Source organism: Apium graveolens, chromosome 4, assembly GCF_009905375.1.
Source record: "Apium graveolens cultivar Ventura chromosome 4, ASM990537v1, whole genome shotgun sequence".
Classification (NCBI taxonomy): domain Eukaryota; kingdom Viridiplantae; phylum Streptophyta; class Magnoliopsida; order Apiales; family Apiaceae; genus Apium; species Apium graveolens.
Window position 1 is genome coordinate 105,168,374 of NC_133650.1, and position 18,858 is coordinate 105,187,231.

At 34.0% G+C, this 18,858-nt stretch overlaps 1 protein-coding gene across 3 annotated transcripts; it reads left to right on the forward strand.

Moving 5' to 3' along the window:
• Positions 1–7,793: 7,793 nt before the first annotated feature.
• LOC141718745 (uncharacterized) lies at positions 7,794–12,681 on the forward strand. 3 transcript variants are annotated; one of them, XR_012573988.1, is made up of 10 exons: positions 7,794–8,018; positions 8,726–8,828; positions 8,922–9,010; positions 10,206–10,331; positions 10,434–10,554; positions 10,659–10,743; positions 11,628–11,741; positions 11,878–11,917; positions 12,144–12,224; positions 12,305–12,443. XR_012573988.1 is itself a non-coding variant. In XM_074521128.1 (9 exons), the coding sequence occupies exons 1-9, from the start codon at positions 7,857–7,859 to the stop codon at positions 12,458–12,460; spliced, it is 996 nt and encodes a 331-aa protein (XP_074377229.1). In that variant the 5' UTR covers positions 7,794–7,856; the 3' UTR covers positions 12,461–12,681. The 3 variants fall into 3 exon arrangements, 1 of the variants encoding a protein (XP_074377229.1); XR_012573989.1 differs by lacking the exon at positions 12,144–12,224 and having other exon boundaries at positions 11,628–11,767; positions 12,305–12,400; XM_074521128.1 differs by lacking the exon at positions 12,144–12,224 and having other exon boundaries at positions 12,305–12,681.
• Positions 12,682–18,858: the final 6,177 nt, after the last annotated feature.

Below are 18,858 nucleotides of genomic sequence, written 5' to 3' on the forward strand. Positions count from 1 at the left end.
CGGATAAGCACAACCAATACTAGTTTATCATATAATCACCACACAATAAGGTATCGAAACAATTTAACTAAAGAAATTCATAAATAAATCCGTTAGAAACCCACAATAATGATTAGTTCATAATCGAATGCATCGTCACCATGGGTTCCAATGAAAACATGATAATAAACAATATAAGAGTATTAGGGTTCAAAGACAAATCGAAAACAAGCATCCAAGTATCAACTATATTAAAGAAAATAAGAGTCTTCTTCTCCATAGCCTTCTCGTGCTCTCTAGGTCTTCTTATTGCTCTCTCAGGTCTCCTTGTTGTTAAAAACGTCTTTTTATTGGTATATATAGGCTCCAGGATGACCAGGACTCTCAAAATCTTCAATTTCGACTAAAATCAGGATTCTGGTGTAGAAACAGGGTGCGGTCGCGCTGGAATAGTGTTTTCAGCGGCGCGGGCGTGCTGGTTCTGGCGTGGCCTCGCTGACATTCTGGACAAATTCTGACAATTCTTCTTTTGGCTGTATCTTGAGTTCTGCTCGTCAGAATTAGGCGATTCAACTGCCCACGCGAAACTAACAAGATTCTCTACAACTTTATAATGGCCTAGACTTTCAATTCTGATCTCTATTCAGCATATTTATTTTAAAAACTTCTTTCTTCATTTAACTAATGCCTGAAATGCAATAACACAAAAACACATCAAAAATACCAACAACTTGAGTCCAAAACACCAACTTAAGCTTGTAATGAAGTGTTTCAAGTAGATATAAAATCCACTCATTACCTAGTCACACTGCAGCTTTCCAACAAACTGTACTGATTAATAAGGACATTAGCTCATTACTAGTTACATCATCCCAAAAGGATGTAACTATTGAACAAAGCTCTCAGCCAATAGCACAGGCCAAAATGGTAAGGGACACAAGCTCACCCCAAACCTATGCTAGAAAGAAGAAATCTAAACACACTGGGGATACACAAGGTGCACACACAGTGCCTACTGTAGTCAAAGACTCGGTACATGCACCTTCTCAAAGTCAGGTTGATGTGGCTCCTATAAATGTGGAGTCATAGCCAAAATATTTAATAATTGAAGCACCTCACATATAACACTCTCCCACAAATTCTCTGTATGTGGATATGATTCACACATCAACTCCTGATTCCCCTTCTTTAACACTCTTGGGGAAGCCAAAATTCAGTGTAAGTGAGCATCATCTTATAGATGATTTGTTGGCTCACTTGCCAATTCTTTCAGGAACTATTGAGACTTCTGTGCCTAAATTATCATCAATCTGTATAGAGTCCATAATAGTTTCTACTCCCAACTCTATTATTTCTTCTATTCCAATAAATATTGTTCATCCATCGGCTAGTGATTGTATCCCGACGGATGTGCCTACCAGCAGTCATATGTCGGTTATCCAAACTACCACCCCGATGGATGTTCCTCATCCGTCGATACTCTCTACACAAGCTGAATTTTTAACAATTGTTATAAGTGTAGACGAGCTAGTAGTTATACAATCACTTCTAGGATTGAGGAAAGGGAGTGAACAGAGTGAGAGGCTGAGTTGCTCTCAGGCAAAAGGAGAGGAAATGAGAGAAACTATGTAGGCTATTTCTTCCAGTCTGGAAAAAATGAGTGATGGACCTTAGTAGGTGAAGGTGAGGGTGTGAGGGTGGTGAGCCAAGGGGAGCCCTTGATGCAGAGAGAGAGAGAGAGAGAGAGAGAATGAGAGAATGAGAGAATGAGAGAAAAGCAGGTACACAAGAATGGGAAGAGCCCACTGTAAGTGAGTTAATGGATGTCAATGAAGCTGAAAAGAAACAGCTAATTCAGCAAGAAAATCAAGTTGTTTTAGACTCTATTTCTTATAAGGCCGAGGCATTTACTCATCATGTTTCAGCGTATCAAGTTCTAGCTGAACAGGACAATGTCGCTGCTGAGAAAATGCTAAATTTGGTACATACTGCTATGCAAAGGGCCAAGGATGTCATCACAGCCATGCCACCCAAGGCTGATGATGATGTTGATTATCCATCCGGTGGCTCTGAAGACTTCTTTGGGGATGAAGATGATGATGAAGAAGGGTTTATGGACATTGGGGGAGAAGCAGGCCCTAGCTCCAGTTCCAACATTCCATCTTGGGTGTTTTCTAAGGAATGTGATGACCCAGCATTTCAAGTCTACCCTCTTCCATATCATTCAACAAACACAGACAGCTCTTCAAGCCACCACCAATGCCAACACCAAGAAGTTTCTTCAAGCACATCTGAACTCTCTCCAACTGTATAAAATTCAGTCTCTTCAACACAATCTGGATGTGTCTGCACTCAAAACAGAAATAGCTCAAATCAAGCAGGATGTTTCTGAGAGACTGGATGCTAAGTTTCCCAACACAACCATGCTTGACATCAACAGACAATTAAGGAAGAATACTGATCTAGCCATCAAGGTAGACTCTATGTATACAAGACTCAAGACACTAGAAGCATCTATAACTGCAATCCATCTACATCAAGCTCAACAGACTCAACTTTTGCAGAAACTGATGGTTGCACAACTTCCTACCTCTACTCAACTTTATGCTAACAAAAAGGGGGAGAAAGAAGATTCCATTGTCCCAGTTAGCCATGGAGAGTCAACAAGTGAGGGGGAGCAAGTGTTAAACATTCAAGTCAGTAAAGTAATTATTCCAGCAATTGCTTTCACAAAGCCACCATCCTTGGACATCATTGATTTCATCCAATTAGCAGCTACCAAGTTGAAGTCCAATGAACATCTCAAACAAATTGATGTAGTAGCTGTTGAACAAGCACTAGATGCACAGTGGTAGAAGCTTGGTAAAAACATCAAGGAAAATTTTGGACAAATAGAGAAACCAGAAAAGATCTTTCATCACTCATCTCAAGTCAAGCAAATTTCATTGAATGAAATAAGTCTGGGCAATATGGAAAAAGGCCAATCTTCATGCAAAAAGTCTTCAAAAGCCAATTTGGTTTTGAAGCCCAAAAGAAACTATCCAAAGTCATCTGACAAAAATCCCTTGGATCTTATGTTTGAGACTCCAAGGCCAGATGAAAAGAAGCTGTTTGTAAAGTCCATTGCATTCTTCAAAGATCCAACTGACTCGGTGCTAAAGAGAAGAATTGCTAAGATCTACAGGAATGGAAAAGAAATATGTGTGGTGGCTGGACACCCTCAGTTTGCAAAAGCCAAGAAGGAAGAAAAGGAGAGAATTAAATAGGAAAAGAAGCAAGCTGCTTTAGATGCTAAAAAGCTCAAACAAAAGAAAAGGCAAGCTGTTATATTAGCCAAACTCCAAGCTGTGAAAACTGTAACTGATATTTCTGAAAAGCAACATGTAGTATATGAAGTTCAAGATCAGAAAATGCACAAGGAACCTCAACAGAAAAGGAAGTTCAGATACAAGATTCTTCCCAAAAGAATGTTGGATTTTGATGATGATAAGATGAAAGATTACATTCCCAAACAGTATACATCTATAACTCATACATCCAAGCCCTCAGTGGTGCATGAGAAATTTAAGGTGGATCCTACAAAGAATTTTCATGGTGAGCCTATATTTCCCAAGGATGAGCCAATAGACTGGGAAAGTTTGCCTCTTCCTGAACTTAATTTTCCAATCTTCAATAAGCTAAAGAAGACAAAGACAAGAGCAATCAAGAAAGTCAAGCCTGTGAAACTCAAAACCAAAACCTTAACCAAAACTCAATCAACTGTCAACAAGGGAGATTTTCTATATATCAGCAACATCAAGGAATTCTCAGATATAAATCTCTACATTAATGAGCTAGAAGAAGTAAGAGCAATTGATGCTCATAGAAATCTACTTGAAAGACCAGTGTTCAAATACAAGGCTGGGAAAGAGTTCACATGGCCCCTTCACAGAATTCTTCTAGAGAGTTGTTCTGTTCTAATAAAGATCTTCTCATCCTTCAAGAAAGATTTTGGATTCAATGTGACTGCTAAGAGAATGATTCTAAAGAAGATAGAAGAACTAAGGAGAAGTAAAGCCTCAGATGCACTCCCAAAGACTCTAACAATTCTCTTCACAGGAAACAGAGTGCACTTGAGGCCTTATTGGCTGATGAAATTCAAGGATGAAAAGGGTGTCAGGAGATTCTTCAGAATGAAGGACCAATTGAGCATCTCAAGCAATGAGACTCTATTGGAAATGCAAGAAAGGCTGGATCTAACAAATTCTGAAGAACTTGAATTTCACAACAACTCCAAAATCAAATAGAAGAAAACAACAGGAAGCTTGGGAAGAAATCAAGACAATCAATGAGATAGAACCAATCTGCTCAGACTAGAGGAGCACCTTGAAAATGATTGTGAGAACTCTTCGTACACTTTACTTTATTCAATTTTCAATAAACTGTAGCACTTACTAGTTTTATCTACCATAATTCAATATGTACATTTAGGGTATTTTGTTATCATCAAGTTTCTCTTAATTTATGGCTACAATTCCAGTAGACATAAATTGGAGGAGATTGTTAGAAATATGTTGTGAACTTGATGATAAGTTAAACAAAACATCTTAATATATTTAACTTAGTGTATTGTAGCTCTCGACGGATGTTCTATAATAGTCCCGACGGATGATCTTTATAGTCCCGACGGATGACCTCTGAACATTCATCGAGAGTGTAGCTAATGTAATAATAAGTCTTGTAGCACATATCTGCAAACAACAATGTATTAGTTGAGTAGATTCCGTAGGATTCTATAAGTCATGTTGACTACTAGTTTGATATATAGAATAGGGTGACTAATTGTAAATATAAGATGTCTTGTAATTCTGTATAAGTGAAATAGAGTCAAGTGGTAGAAAGGCTCCCGACGGATGATCAACAAGGAAACCGACGAATAACCAACATAGTCCTGACGGATGAACTAATTCAATATAGATGTTGACAGTAACAACACAGTCACATGCGTCGGGTATTTGCAAAAGGAATGTGATAACACAGTCACATGCATCGGGTGTTTGCAAAAGGAATGTGGCAGCCTATTTGCAGGATTTAGAGAACAAGAAGCATTACCATTTTCATGCAAATATGAAGATATTCAAAGATGCTGGACAGTGTAATAAAGCAGCATGAAAATAGGGTAGAAACAATTTTGTTTTACTTGTTTGTCTTTTTATCATGTAACTTGGTGGTACATAAACGAAGTGTAGCAAGTAGAACAAACAACTAAGATAGCAAGAATTATTTGCAGAGAGATAGAAAAGCTGTATTTGTTAAGCATCTCTTCGTAATTCTGCAAGTTCACTTGTAAGCAGCTGTATGCTATTCAAGCATCACAGAGTTCTCATCTTTAAATATATCTCAGGTGGATAAATTCAAATTCACCAGAAAGTTTTAAATCCTTGTGTTTTATTGCTTTATGATTTGATTTCCATTTTACTTTTATTTCGCACTTCTTGCAAAATTAAACACAGTTATATATTAAGTAAGAACATTCTTAAAATCAGAAAAAGAAGTCATAATTACATTCAGCCCCCCCCCCCTTCTGTAATTCTTGTTGAATTGTTTGGGAATAACAATAGTAATGAATCAATTAGGTCCAAGGAGTTTAGGTTGTCCAGTAAATGTAACATCAACCCAGCAGTCTATGCCAACTTAAACAAGGTGACAAGGTTTGAACTAAATATAACATGACGATTGTAAGGGTTGGGAATCCAAGAACCAAGCGGATTTGATGTTTGGACAACACATCATAATAAATAGCCCGACGTCCGAGAGCTCAACAGTAACATCACCAGCCCTTCATAATAAATCACGTTGCTCAAGCTTGCATTTACAAAGGAACCAACAGACTGTGTTGAAGTAAGCAAACCCCGAACTACATGAGTGATGTTGACGTTATCTTATAGCATGAACCCCAGGCTTTGTAATCGCCTTAGCACAATTCATCAAACAACGGGCCCTCCGGGTTAAAGCCTACCGGTACAGCAGTACTAAGCATTCAAGCACTCTTTCATGCCTTAAAGAGGTTCTAACCGGGTTGACATGAAGTAAGTAAAGAGGCGAGAAGACACAAGCACATAAAATCTGTCCAGCGACCGAGACCGAGAAAGAGGCATTCAAATGAAACAAACCAAACCCAACAAATAATTGTTAAGGCTGTTCTCCAATGAATTACAAGCAAAATAACGAAATTAGGCCTGTTAATAGCTTGAAGGCATTATGAAAATAACTAGGAGCCAGGCTGGAAAATGATGAGAGGGGGAATGGGAGATTTGAAAAGAAGGGGGAACTGAAATTTGAAATTTGAAATTTTAATGGACGGAATCCAAAAATGGAAAGAAATTTGAATTTTGAAAAGTTAAATTGGGCGGGTCACCATAAATGGTAAAAAACATAAAAGGGTTTGAAAAATAATCCATCCATGAAGAAGATGAACCAATGAACCCAGCAAAGAAGCTAAGAACAAAGATTCAATCTATAAATATGGCCAGAACCACGAAGAAATTTTCATGGCTGGTGACCAAAACTTCAGGAATATGTTTAACTATTCAAAAAAGGCTAAGAAAAAGAGGAAAAAGTGAGAAAAATCTCAAGAAACAATGTATACATGAAGCAAAAGTTTCGAACATTGCTGGGTAAGCAACAAATCAAAAGAAAATCAAGAAAATATCTTGATTTTTGAAAGAAAGAGTGTTGGAAATATTAAAAAAAAAAGTGTTTATGCACAAGAGACTCTCCGAACGGCAACAACTAACTTTGCACTCATTTTGATGCGCCAAACTCAATTTTTCTCCCGAAGATCACTCTCCAAACTAATATATAACTATATATAATATATGTAAATATATACTTTCAAATATAAAATAAAACATGTCACATAAATCAGGTTGGTTTACCTATGAAATATAAAAATCTTTACCAATTCATATTATTCGATTTAATTTTTATAATTTATTAAAGTGTTAAATTTTTTATTGATTTTCGGGAAAATGTCGGGTTTATCCATTTTGTTGAGTTGGTAAACCAATTAATACTTGTTTTTTTTGCTAAATAACCTATAAATATTTGTTATACGTTAAAATGATAATGTAATTATGTTTGTCTATTTCTCTATTATGGTCAATAAAGATAATATCAAAATAAATACAACAACCATATCTTTTATATTTTACAAAAAAAGAAGAAAAAAAGAAAAAAAATGTGATGGTCATATATTATATGGAGCATTAAACTGCTACGCTCGTGAGATTAAAAAATGTGACCAAAATGATAATTATCCTTTTTTTAATCAACTGAGACAATCTTGCGGGCAACAATTTTTAGTTTATAGGCAATTTTTTTAAATTAAATAATTTATAGATAATTTATCGAATCTATACTATATTATAATAACCGGAATGAGTTATAATTTGGTATAATTTTTTTTGGTTGGTTTGGTTATCCCCATTTATAACCGTCGGATCTTTTTAATAAATTGATCAGGACCATTAGATTCAAATACTAAAAAAATACACACTACTCAAGCTCCCATGTTCGAACCCCGTTAAAAACAAATATTTATATTATTATTTATACACTACTAAAACTCTCAGATTCGAACCCCGCTAACAATAAATATTTATATTATTATTTATTTATACGCTACCCAAGATTCAGGTTCGGATCCCGGCAATAACAAATATTTATATTATTATTTATAAATATATGAATAAGGTAATAATTAAAAAAAATTATTATAATTTTGAATAATATAGAAATATTACAGATACTAATAAGAAAATAAAGGTAAAAAAGAGGAGTGTTGAAATTGAAATAGCAGTGAAAACGCAGCGACCAAATTACACTCATCGGAAACTATGGATACACAGGCGTCCAAGTCAGCCGCTGCGGCGTCGTATGACTACGACAACGATCCCAGATGGGCTGATTATTGGGGTAATATTCTTATTCCCCCTAACATGGCTGCGCGTCCTGATGTTGTTACTCACTTCAAACGCAAGTTCTATCAGCGTTACATTGTATGTACCCTCCCCCATCTCTCTTTTTCTATTCCCCTCCCTCCTTCCCATATATAGTGCTCCATGTATTCTAATTTCATCAACTCCTTTTGATGAATTTTATTTTATTTTTTTGTGATGTTTTTTTTTTAATTTATGCAATTGTTGCTTGTGTTATGTGAAATTGGGTATGTTTATGCTTCTTTTTTATGCGTATTCTCGATGTATTAGTGGAATGACTTGCTCGGTTTGTTTGATCAGACAGGTGCTTATTTTGCGGTTGTTGGTTAGAAATGAGTTGAGACACTAATGAAATTGATAGTGGGGACTCTGGAGGTGAATGCTAAAGACTGAAGAGATTAATTAAATACGACAAGACTATTTAGGACGGGTTAAGGACGACATTAAGGATATAGTCATCTTAGGTCATCTTAGCCACGTTAATTGTTAATATTAGATATGATTAACGTCTTAACGATAGTGAAAGTTAATTCATGTGTTCCTTTTTGAATTTGAAGTGTTATTCTACGCATTTTTGATAAAATTTATTGGAAGCTGACAACCTCCTTACTTGAGGGGACACCTCTACCAAGACTATTTATATCATCTTTGACTAATAATATATGAATCTGATAAGATATATGTGCATAAACTCTACGTGTTTTTGAAATTACCCATGCTTGTCCTGGATAAATTATTACATTTATGCTCTATATTCTTATATGCAGGATCCCGAGTTGGTGGTTGAGGCAATATCTCTTACTGCTCCTTCCCAAACAACTAGACCGTCATCATCAAATCCAGGCAATCAAGCAAGACAGCAAACCTCAGGTCATTAATGACACTTTAACTACATAGATTAATATAATTCCTTACCTCCTTGTTATCTGTTGCATATTAATCCGCTTCAATTTTTCTGTGTAGAGTCCACCACCAGAGCATCAGGCAGACACGTAAATCCAGCTTCTTTGCGCTGGGATCAACAAACAATACAATTTTCACTTAATGCCTGGGTATCGAAACTTTCTGTTGTTCCTTATGTTCAGCTTTCATGGTTTATTCACAATTGTTGTTCGATGATGTGACAAGATATTATTTGATGTAGAAGTTTAGATGTGTAGGCTATTTGTTTTCACTTAATACCTGGGTACCGAAACTTCTGTCGTTCCTTATGTTCAGCTAAAAATGGTTTATTCACAACTGTTTTGATGGTGTGACGAGATTTTATCCGCTGTAGACAATTAGATCTTCAGGATATATGTGGCTGCTAGTCTCCTTGTTTTTTTGAATTAAATGCAGTTTTTTTTTTAATTTGACGTCTTGCTTTACGATGGTTTCTAGAGACTTACTCTTTAGAACCTTAGTCTATACCCTTTAGTAACTCTAATTTATTTTTCTCAGAATATTAATTTATTTGGCCATTTTGCAAGTTCAAGGCTAGAAAGTTTGGCCTGAAAATTTCTTGACTACTGAGTGAAACACCTGGCCTGAGCTTCAGTTGAGATGTTAACTGTTTTTGGTTCTAGGACCCGTATGGCCTATCCTATAAAATGTTATTAGTTACTTAAAGGTGTTTAAAATGACTTATTGGTAAAAGTATTTTTTTTTAACTTGTAAGCTGTTATCTCGTTGTATAGTTTAATTGATGAGAATGCTGTAACTCATAAGTTATGCAAAATAAATAAAATAAAGGCATTACAATATTAGAAGGTAGGATGGTCTTAATTTTTGTTCATCCAAATTATAGTCACTGACCCTGACAAAAATAAATAAATTATAGTCACTGAGATAGAAACTTATTTCCTGCATATGAAATATAATTAGTAGAGTTTATTTAAATTATAAGTTTATATATAACAAACCTGTAAGAGTTTACTTTTTACTTGTTCGAAGTTACAAGTTATCATTGAGAAAAAATAAACAGGGCCTTAGAGCCCCCCTAGTGCTTTCTTTCGTCATTCATATTGTTTTGCTGAATTTTGAGGTTTCACATGGCAGTACAGAAAGTCATTTGTTTTTTTAATTTTAAGCAACTCATATTATTGCAAAGAGCTTGAGTTATCTAACTTAACTGACATCATTTTAATTAGTAAGGTGCTTTGTGTTAATAGTAGTCATAGTACGAGAACATTTGAAATTTAATAGTATAAAACTGAAGAAATTGCTGTAAAGACTTATGTATACACTTTCTTAAATTACCTACTCCAGGTCTTTGTTGTGGCTGTTCTGGCAGTGTTTCCTCTTTTACCTCAGAATCTTTCAAATAGGGCATATCGGCTATCCTTGACGGGCACTGCATGCTCTACTTTGTATTCTTTATACTCTCTATATGGGGTAACAATGCAATTATAACTTCTTAATTTCTTACCCACTACTATTTTACAGTTATTAAATACTATATCTTGTGATATGCTTAATAGAATATTTTTCGCCCAGAAACCGAGAGCTTGGGACCTGGAAGCTGTGCGAGACTGGTTTTACATGATACTAGGAACCAAAGATTGCATCTACTTCATTTACAGCCTTACTTTTGTCACATCACAACTCAGTCTCAAATGTTAGATTGCTTGACTTATTTATGCAATAATTTTCAGCATGCTCAATTATGTAATAGTTATTTTATCTATCGAACTTTGTGTTTTAACTTGGACATTATTACAGTTGCTTTGATACCTATATTATGCCGGGCTATCGAAATTGTTGCAAAATTTCTAAGACGTAATTTTGGTCGCTCCTCCTTGTACCGGTAGGTGAATTTAATTCCTCTCTAGGGTATGAATTTTGTCTTGATTGACTAAATTTACCAACTCTGTCTTAGAAGATAAATGTAGTATTGAACAACTGTACGGGAATCTTCTATGCATTCCATATGCCAGCTTGGTTCTCCGGATGAGAATGCATTCAAGAAACTGGAATTTTGTGTGTTGTTTGTATTTTTGTTTCTCCCTACTCAAGTTGCATGCAATAATTATTTATCCAGGTTTGAGATTCTCATATGACAGATATTTTTTACTTATAATTAATGAAATTACGATTCACTCACAATTAGAGGCTAACACAATATTGTGCCTTGTAAACGCAAGCGTAGTATTAAAAATCTTCTTAATTTAAATGCCCAGAAAATCTATCTTAATATGATTTATTTATATGCTTGAACAACTCGTCGGATGTTAATTCTTAATTTTTGTAGCATATAGCTTACACTTAGTTCGGTTATCAATGCAGAATCCTCTCGCTCCTTTGGTTTTAATAGGTACCTTCCACATGATATTGAGATAGTTTCTTTTTCTGTAGCAATGGTTAGCTCTTTATCAGTGCAGCTTTTTTCATTTAGGGAGTGATGTTTTAAATTGTAATATTGATTATGTAATGATGCCGTTAATGATAGCTGCGCTGTTGTTTGAACTTTGAATGATTTCCCTGCAGTTTAGATGATCGTGTATTGAGAATTAGTGTACCGTAAAAATAAAGTGGATGCATTGTCTTCATAAATCAGTTTGGTCATATTAAAATCCCTGCAACAGATGCACTAAAAGGGAATTGTCTTTTCTTTTCTTTGTTTTGTATTATTTGTAATAATTATTACATTTTCCTTTTTTAAGTTAGAAAATTTATTGGAGCTTCTTGCAGAAAGTACTTTGAAGAACTCTGTGTGTGGGTGGAATCAAATGCAACTACCATAAGTATACTGTCTTCGCAAGCCGAGATTGGGATTGGATTCCTCTTAATTATTTCCCTTGTTTCGTAAGTAATTAAGTACATTCCCCTTCGTAAGTAATTAGTTACATTTCCTTGATATGCTCATAAGCTAATTTAAGCTCTTCGTAATCCTGGCGTTTTCTGTTTTTCTCAACTTTTTACTCTTCTTTGGTGCATGCAGGTGGTACCGCAACATAGTACAAATAATTATGTACTGGCAGGTTTGTTTCTTTCTGGCTCATTAACTTAACAAAATAGGATTTCAACTTTGAAGTCTGCATACCAAAATGAAGGTGTTTACGACCAAATGGTGCACAGTACAGTGTCTGTCCTGTCATATGTTCTCTTATTTTTATTACTTCATTCAGCTAGGATAGGGTGGCAATATTTGAAGGGTGTAAATTTGTAGGATATCATATTGATTTATGTATTCCTGCCCCCCTTTAGTTCCTTAGTTAAAGAAGGGATGACATGGAGAACAAGATTCTGAAATAATTAAGCTGTGATGTCATGTGGAAAAGTAGGAAAGTAAGTATATAACTGCATGTTGCATGTGAGTTCTGCAGACATGCATTTTGTTTGATTGATTTACCATTATTTTTTTGCAGCTTTTAAAACTTATGTATCATGCCCCTGCAACTGCTGGTAACCACCGAACTACGTGGGAAAAGATAGGCAGGACTGTTAATCCGTTGGTGCACAGTTATGCGCCATTCCTAAGCACTCCAATATCAACAACAATACAGAGGTGGTGGCTGAGGTAAAAAAACTTTAAAAGGAAACTACCTACAGAGAAAATTAGTGATCTGATAGAGTAGCAGTGTATTCTATACTAGTCTGAAGGTCTTATAATTGTGCTTTAAAAATATAGGATGTTTATGCAAGTGACCTACTAGTAGAGATCCACTGATCAGTTAACAGCTCTATCAAGACCACAGCTGGGTCTATTAATATATATTCTCATATTAGAAATTGCGCGAGGAAAGTACTATTATCCTATTTTATCATGATGCTGCGTTGGAAGCTCTAAAAAAGGAAAAATAATGCACGGAAATTAGATCATTTTTTGCACACAATTTGGTAGTCAATACTTCCTCTGTTCATTTTAATAGGCAATTGATTTTTCTGCACACATTTCAAGATGCATTGATAGCATAATAAAAAAAATTAAAATTTTGTTTTGTTAATAAAAATTTAACTTATATATTTCTATTCAGAAAATTTTGAAAATTATTATTTTACCTATGAGGTCAAAACACTTTGAAATGTGTGCAAAAAAAATCAAATAACTATTAAAAAGAAATAGGTGTATTCGATATTAGATCATCTATATCACTCAATGTTTTCAGCCCTCAGGCAGTCTCAGATTTTGAAGAAAATCTATGTTAAAAGAATGTTAAATTTTGAGTGGTGCTAGCTTTCCGGTTAACCCATTTAATTTTTCAAAATGACTTGATATGACATGTGATAACATTTAATTTATGGGTTTATATATGGTGATATGTGTTATTATTGTAAAAGTTACAGACTGTATAAGGTGAATTTTTTGAAGTAACTAGTAATTTCCAAAAAAAAATATTTCTGTAATGAAAACAGGACTAATGGCAAAATAAAAAAAAAAATGCTACAGAGAGTTTTTAGAAATTTATGAGAGACATTCCATACTTGGCAATTGGCATATATACATGAAATTGAGAAAAACGTCAAAAATCGGAAACTAAAACACAATACCGACTTTGTTCGACTTAAAGCTTTTGAAAGATCTTACGCTGTTTAATTGAGAAAATGTTTATTGACTTAAAGCTTTTGATAGTATATTTGCAATGAATTTGAAAACATAGTATTTTTGCAAAAAAAATTAGAAAAATTAGTATTTTCGGTAAATTCTCTTCTCTATTTCTAAGGAAAACTCTGAAAAAATAAGAAAAAATTCTAGAAAAAATAAGAAAACAAGTTCCAAATTAACTTAAACAAAACGTAGAAAACACATATGAATACTTTTTAATTTAGAATATATAATTCTTTTATATAATTATGAGCAATTGTCAATAATATTATTGTCAAATTATAAAAACTTACTTTTAAATTAAATAATTATTTTCCTATAAATTTAAATATTTGTATAATATGTCATCTTTTATGTATTATTATGTTAACAATTTATTTGTGACTATTTTATTAATAGAAATTTTTCAAATTTTATACGAATATGTTTTTCCTATTTTAACATCATTAGTGGAGGCTATTTTCTAAATGTAAGGTACGTATCTAAAGATTCGAAAGGGTGCACATTGTGTACTTGAAGTTTGAAATAACAATAAAAAAATCGTAACTTTAACATGCACTCTTTTAAAATTATTTCTTAATTCGAAATGGTATTAAAAACATAATCAATTTGAAGTTGAAATACAAAATAAAAATAAATATAATGGATTTGGTCTTATTGTATTTCCACTTTATCTTAAAAAATATTTAATTTAGTGATTGTTTAAAATGTATCGTATAATTAAAATTATGTACAAACTGGAAAAAAAAGCTGTTACAAATTATGTATCTTGTTTCATTTATTTGTTTTAATATCTAACACACTTTCTTACATTGATCGTTAAGTACCATGACTATCAAAATTTGGATAAAATCCCTCTTGTGTTTTTTATACATGAGATATGATATATTAAATCCGGTAATTTATTACACAACACGAAATATACGACACGGAAAGAAACGAAAATTTAGTATTTGTATTTATATTTTGGTTACACGATGCGAAAGTAAATGAATACGAAACGACACAATAGAGATTCGATATCGATTTTGTATTTTCGCTACGAATACACGACTTATGACATAGTAAATTTTTAACCAAATATTAAGATTTGTAATCAATATATGTAGGGATGAGCAAAAAATTGTATAAAAATAAAAATCATGTCAAAATCGTCAAAAATCGGTCAAAACCGAACCGACCCAATTAATAATATAAATTAAAAAAATATAATTTTAAAATTTAAAATTTAAAATTTATCTATATTTTAAAATTTTAAGAAAAGTAACCTGTAACTGTCATAAAATCAGGCTATGCTTACCGGACTCATGTTTAGGTCATACATTTTTTTTTAAATTTCATCTACTTCCGGAACTTGTAGAAATTGTAGTAGTGTATTGATTTTAGTATCCAATAATTCGTATGACAAAATTATTTTTATTAAATTTTCTATACTAACATGTATATTTTTATTTTTATTTTATTTTAAAATCGAAATCGAACCAATAAAAATTGAATCAAGGTCTTTGAAATCAAATTCGAATCAATAGTTTGGTTGCAATTCCCATTTTCGATTTGTAAAATCCAAGATCTATGGTTCCAATTATAGTTTTACCCAAAAACTGAGTCGACCCGACTAATACTTTCCTAAGTATATGTATATTTATTAAATATATGTGCATATTTATTTTTAAAATTATAATTGATGTTTTTATAATAATACTTAATATTATAATGTTGTATATAAATTTCATCTAAATATATATATATATATGTATTATATATTTAATATTTATCTAAAAATATTATATTATATTTTTTGTTTATTAAGTTAGTTTGTACAAATATTCAACTTTGCCCGAAAATACTGTTGTGCAAGACATGCCTGTACCTCAACAAAACTAAGTCAAATTGACAAGCCTAAGTAAGTTGTATTGTTATCTTAGTTTGTATTTGTACTTGTAACACTTTAAAGTCGGTAAAAATGCAAAGGAGCAGACTAGAGTCTTTTTCCTTAAACAGTATCAAGCCTAAGGATTCTATCTGGAAGAATATCAACAAAATCATGTTTCAGAAGAATTTTGAAGAACCTTGGAGTTGAATAAATCTATTTGGATAAAAATAATCTAAGTCAAGATCTCTACAAGTCACGGATTTGGTGTTATATAGAAGTCACTCGAGAACTCCAAATAACTTATCAAGAAGTCAGGAAAGCTACTAGAGAACTCAGAGAAATATCGACAAGTCAATTGAAGACATGAAATTTGGAGATATCGACAAGTCATTTCTTCACTAGAGAACTCAGAGTTATCGACAAGTCTACATTCACTAGAGAACTCTGAGTTATCGATAAGTCAAAGTCCACTAGAGAACTCAGAGATATATGTTAGTCCCTTAACAATATGACAAGAATTACAGAAGGGGGGTTGAATGGAATTCTTGAAACTTTTTCTTGAAATAAAAATGTTCTAACTCGAATATATATATAACTATGAATTGATTAGCACAATGCGGAATAGTTACTTAACTGAATCAAATCACAAGTAATTAAAAACAAGAGTCTTTAAAAACTTTCTGGTGGATTTGAATGATTCCACCAGAGATATATATTATATATCGAGAGAACACTGTGTGCAAAATGTACACAGCTGCTTACAACAATTGAACAACTAAGACTATAGAGAAATGCTAAGAAATCTGCTTACAAATGTTTCTCTGCTATATGTCTTAGATCGATAGTTTCTTAGTTGCTACTTCTTGGTTTATATATCACCAAGATTACAAAGTAATGAGACAGGATAATAAAACAAAAACTATCTAGTCTATTACAATGCTACTTCATTACTCTATTCCAGCATCTTTGAATATCTTCATAATAGCATGGAAATGACAATGCTTCTTTGTTCTCGAAAACCCAGTTGAATAGGCTACCACATTCCATTTGCATCCACTCGACGCATGTGACTGTGTTGTCACTGTCAATAGATATTTGAATTCTTTATCCGTCGGGTTCATGATCATTCGTCGAGTTATTGATCATCCGTCGGGTTGTCTAGTTGATCATCCGTCGACTTCATTGTAGTTTATCCGTCGGGTAGCAATCTGGCACTTGACTTCATTTCTTTTATGCAGAATTACAAGACATCATCTATGTACAATTAATCAACCTATTATGCATATCTAGTTAAAGTCAACATGACTTGAATACTACTTACAGAATCTATACAATGGTGTATGCAGAAATGTGCTACAGACTTATTGTTACATAAGCTACTCACTCGATGGATAATAAGTCATCATCCGTCAGGACTATAATGAGTCATCCGTCGGGACTATAAATCTTATACGTCGAGTGCTACATAATTTCACAAAGTAAAATCTACCAAGGTGTTTTGTTCATGAAATCATCCAGTACACAACATATACACAACAATCTCCCCCAATTTATGTCTACTGGAATTGTAGCCATAAATTAAGAGATACTTGATGATAACAAAACACCCTAAAAATACAACTTTAAAAGAAAGTAGATATTACTGAAAAGTGCTTCAAATAACAAAATGTACAAAGTTTTGCTCACAGTCATTTTCAAGATGCTACTCTAGCCTGAGCAGATTTATCTAGTTCCTTGAAGGTCTGGATCTCTCTCCAAGCTTTCTGTTGTTTTCTTCAATCTGATTTTGGAGCTGCCTGTGGAATTCCAGTTCATCAGATTCTGAGAGATTTAGCTTTCCTTACATTTCCAAAAGAGTCTCATTGCTGGAGATACTCAATTGGTCTTCTAATCTGAAAAATCTTCTCACACCTTTGTCATCCATGAACTCCATCAGCCAGTAGGGCCTTAGATGCACTCTTCTCCCTGTGTAAGGGATAATTAGAGTCTTTGGAAGTGCATCTTTAGCTCTAACACTCCTTAGTTCTTCAATCTTCTTCAGTACCAATCTTCTTGCAGTAATGTTGAACCCAAAGTTCTTCTTGAAGGATGAATAAACTTTAATCAGTACATCTTGGCTTTCTTGAAGAATCCTGTGAAGTGGCCACTGAATCTCTTTTCCTCCTTTCTACTTGAACACTAACCTTTCAGGTAGGTTTCTGTATGCATCAATTCCTCTCACTTCATCTAGTTCATCTAGATAGAGGTTTAGATCAGAAAATTCTTTGATGTCACACAAGTACATGTAATCTCCCCTATTGACTTTGGACTGAGCTTTGACTACAGATTTGGATTTGAGAGGTGACAGCTTCACTTTCTTGATTGCTCTTGTCTTTGTTCTCTTTGGCTTGTTAAGGATTGGTAGATTGAATTCAGGAATTGGTATGTTCTCCCATTCTATTGGCTCATCATTGGGCACAATAGGTTCACCATGAATATTCCTGTAGGGATCCACCACCCTGATATCTTCAAATACCACAGAGGGCTTTGATGCTTGAGTTGTAGATGGTGTGGATTCCTTAGGAAATTGATCTTCCAATTCCTTGTCAGCAATATCCAGTTTCGTTTAGTTCTTTTAGCCAATTCCTTGATTCTTGGAGATTTCTTCTGTTGTTCAACTTGCTTCTTTGATTCAGTAATTTCAGATGGCTGAACAGGAATTTGTTGTGATGAATTTACAGCATGTAGCTTGGCTAAGATAGCAATTTGCTCTTTCTTCTGTTTAGCCTTTTTAGCATCTAGAGCAGCTTGCTTCTTTTCCTGCTTCAATCTAGCCTTTTCTTCTCTCTTTGCTTGAGCAAATTGAGGATGTCCAGCCACCACACAAATTTCTTTCCCATTTCTGAAAATCTTAGCAATCCTTCTTTTTGAAGCTGAATCAGTTGGATCTTTGTAGAAAACAATTGATCTTGACAGAAGCTTCTTCTCATCAGGCTTAAATATCTCATACACAGTATCCAAAGGGTTCTTTAATGATGATTTTGAGTAGTTTACCCTTGGTTTCAGAATTATTTCAGCCTTTGGAGATTTGATGCAGGAAGGCTGTCCTCTTTCCAGATAGTTCATGCTCATCTCATTCACACTAATTTGCTTGAGTTAAGAGTGATGGATGGCTGACTTAACTGACTCCTTGACAAGTTCAAACTTCTTCTGTATTTCCTCATCAATCTTCTCCCAGTTGACTAAGCTCAACTTCTCCTTATTAGCGGCTCTTATGTTGGCTGCTGCTGTATTAATCAGATCTATACTATCTGTAACTGATGGCTTTGAGATAGTAATTGAAGGTACAAATAATTTACTGATTTGAATTTGAAGCCTCTCCCCCTTACTTGGTCTCCCCCCTCACTTGGTCCTTTCTCCCCCTTTTTATTAGCATCAAGTTGAGGTGAGGAGGGGGTTTGAGCAGCCACCAGTTTTTGTAGTAAATTTGTCTGTTGGGCTTGATGAAGATGAATGGCAGTTAA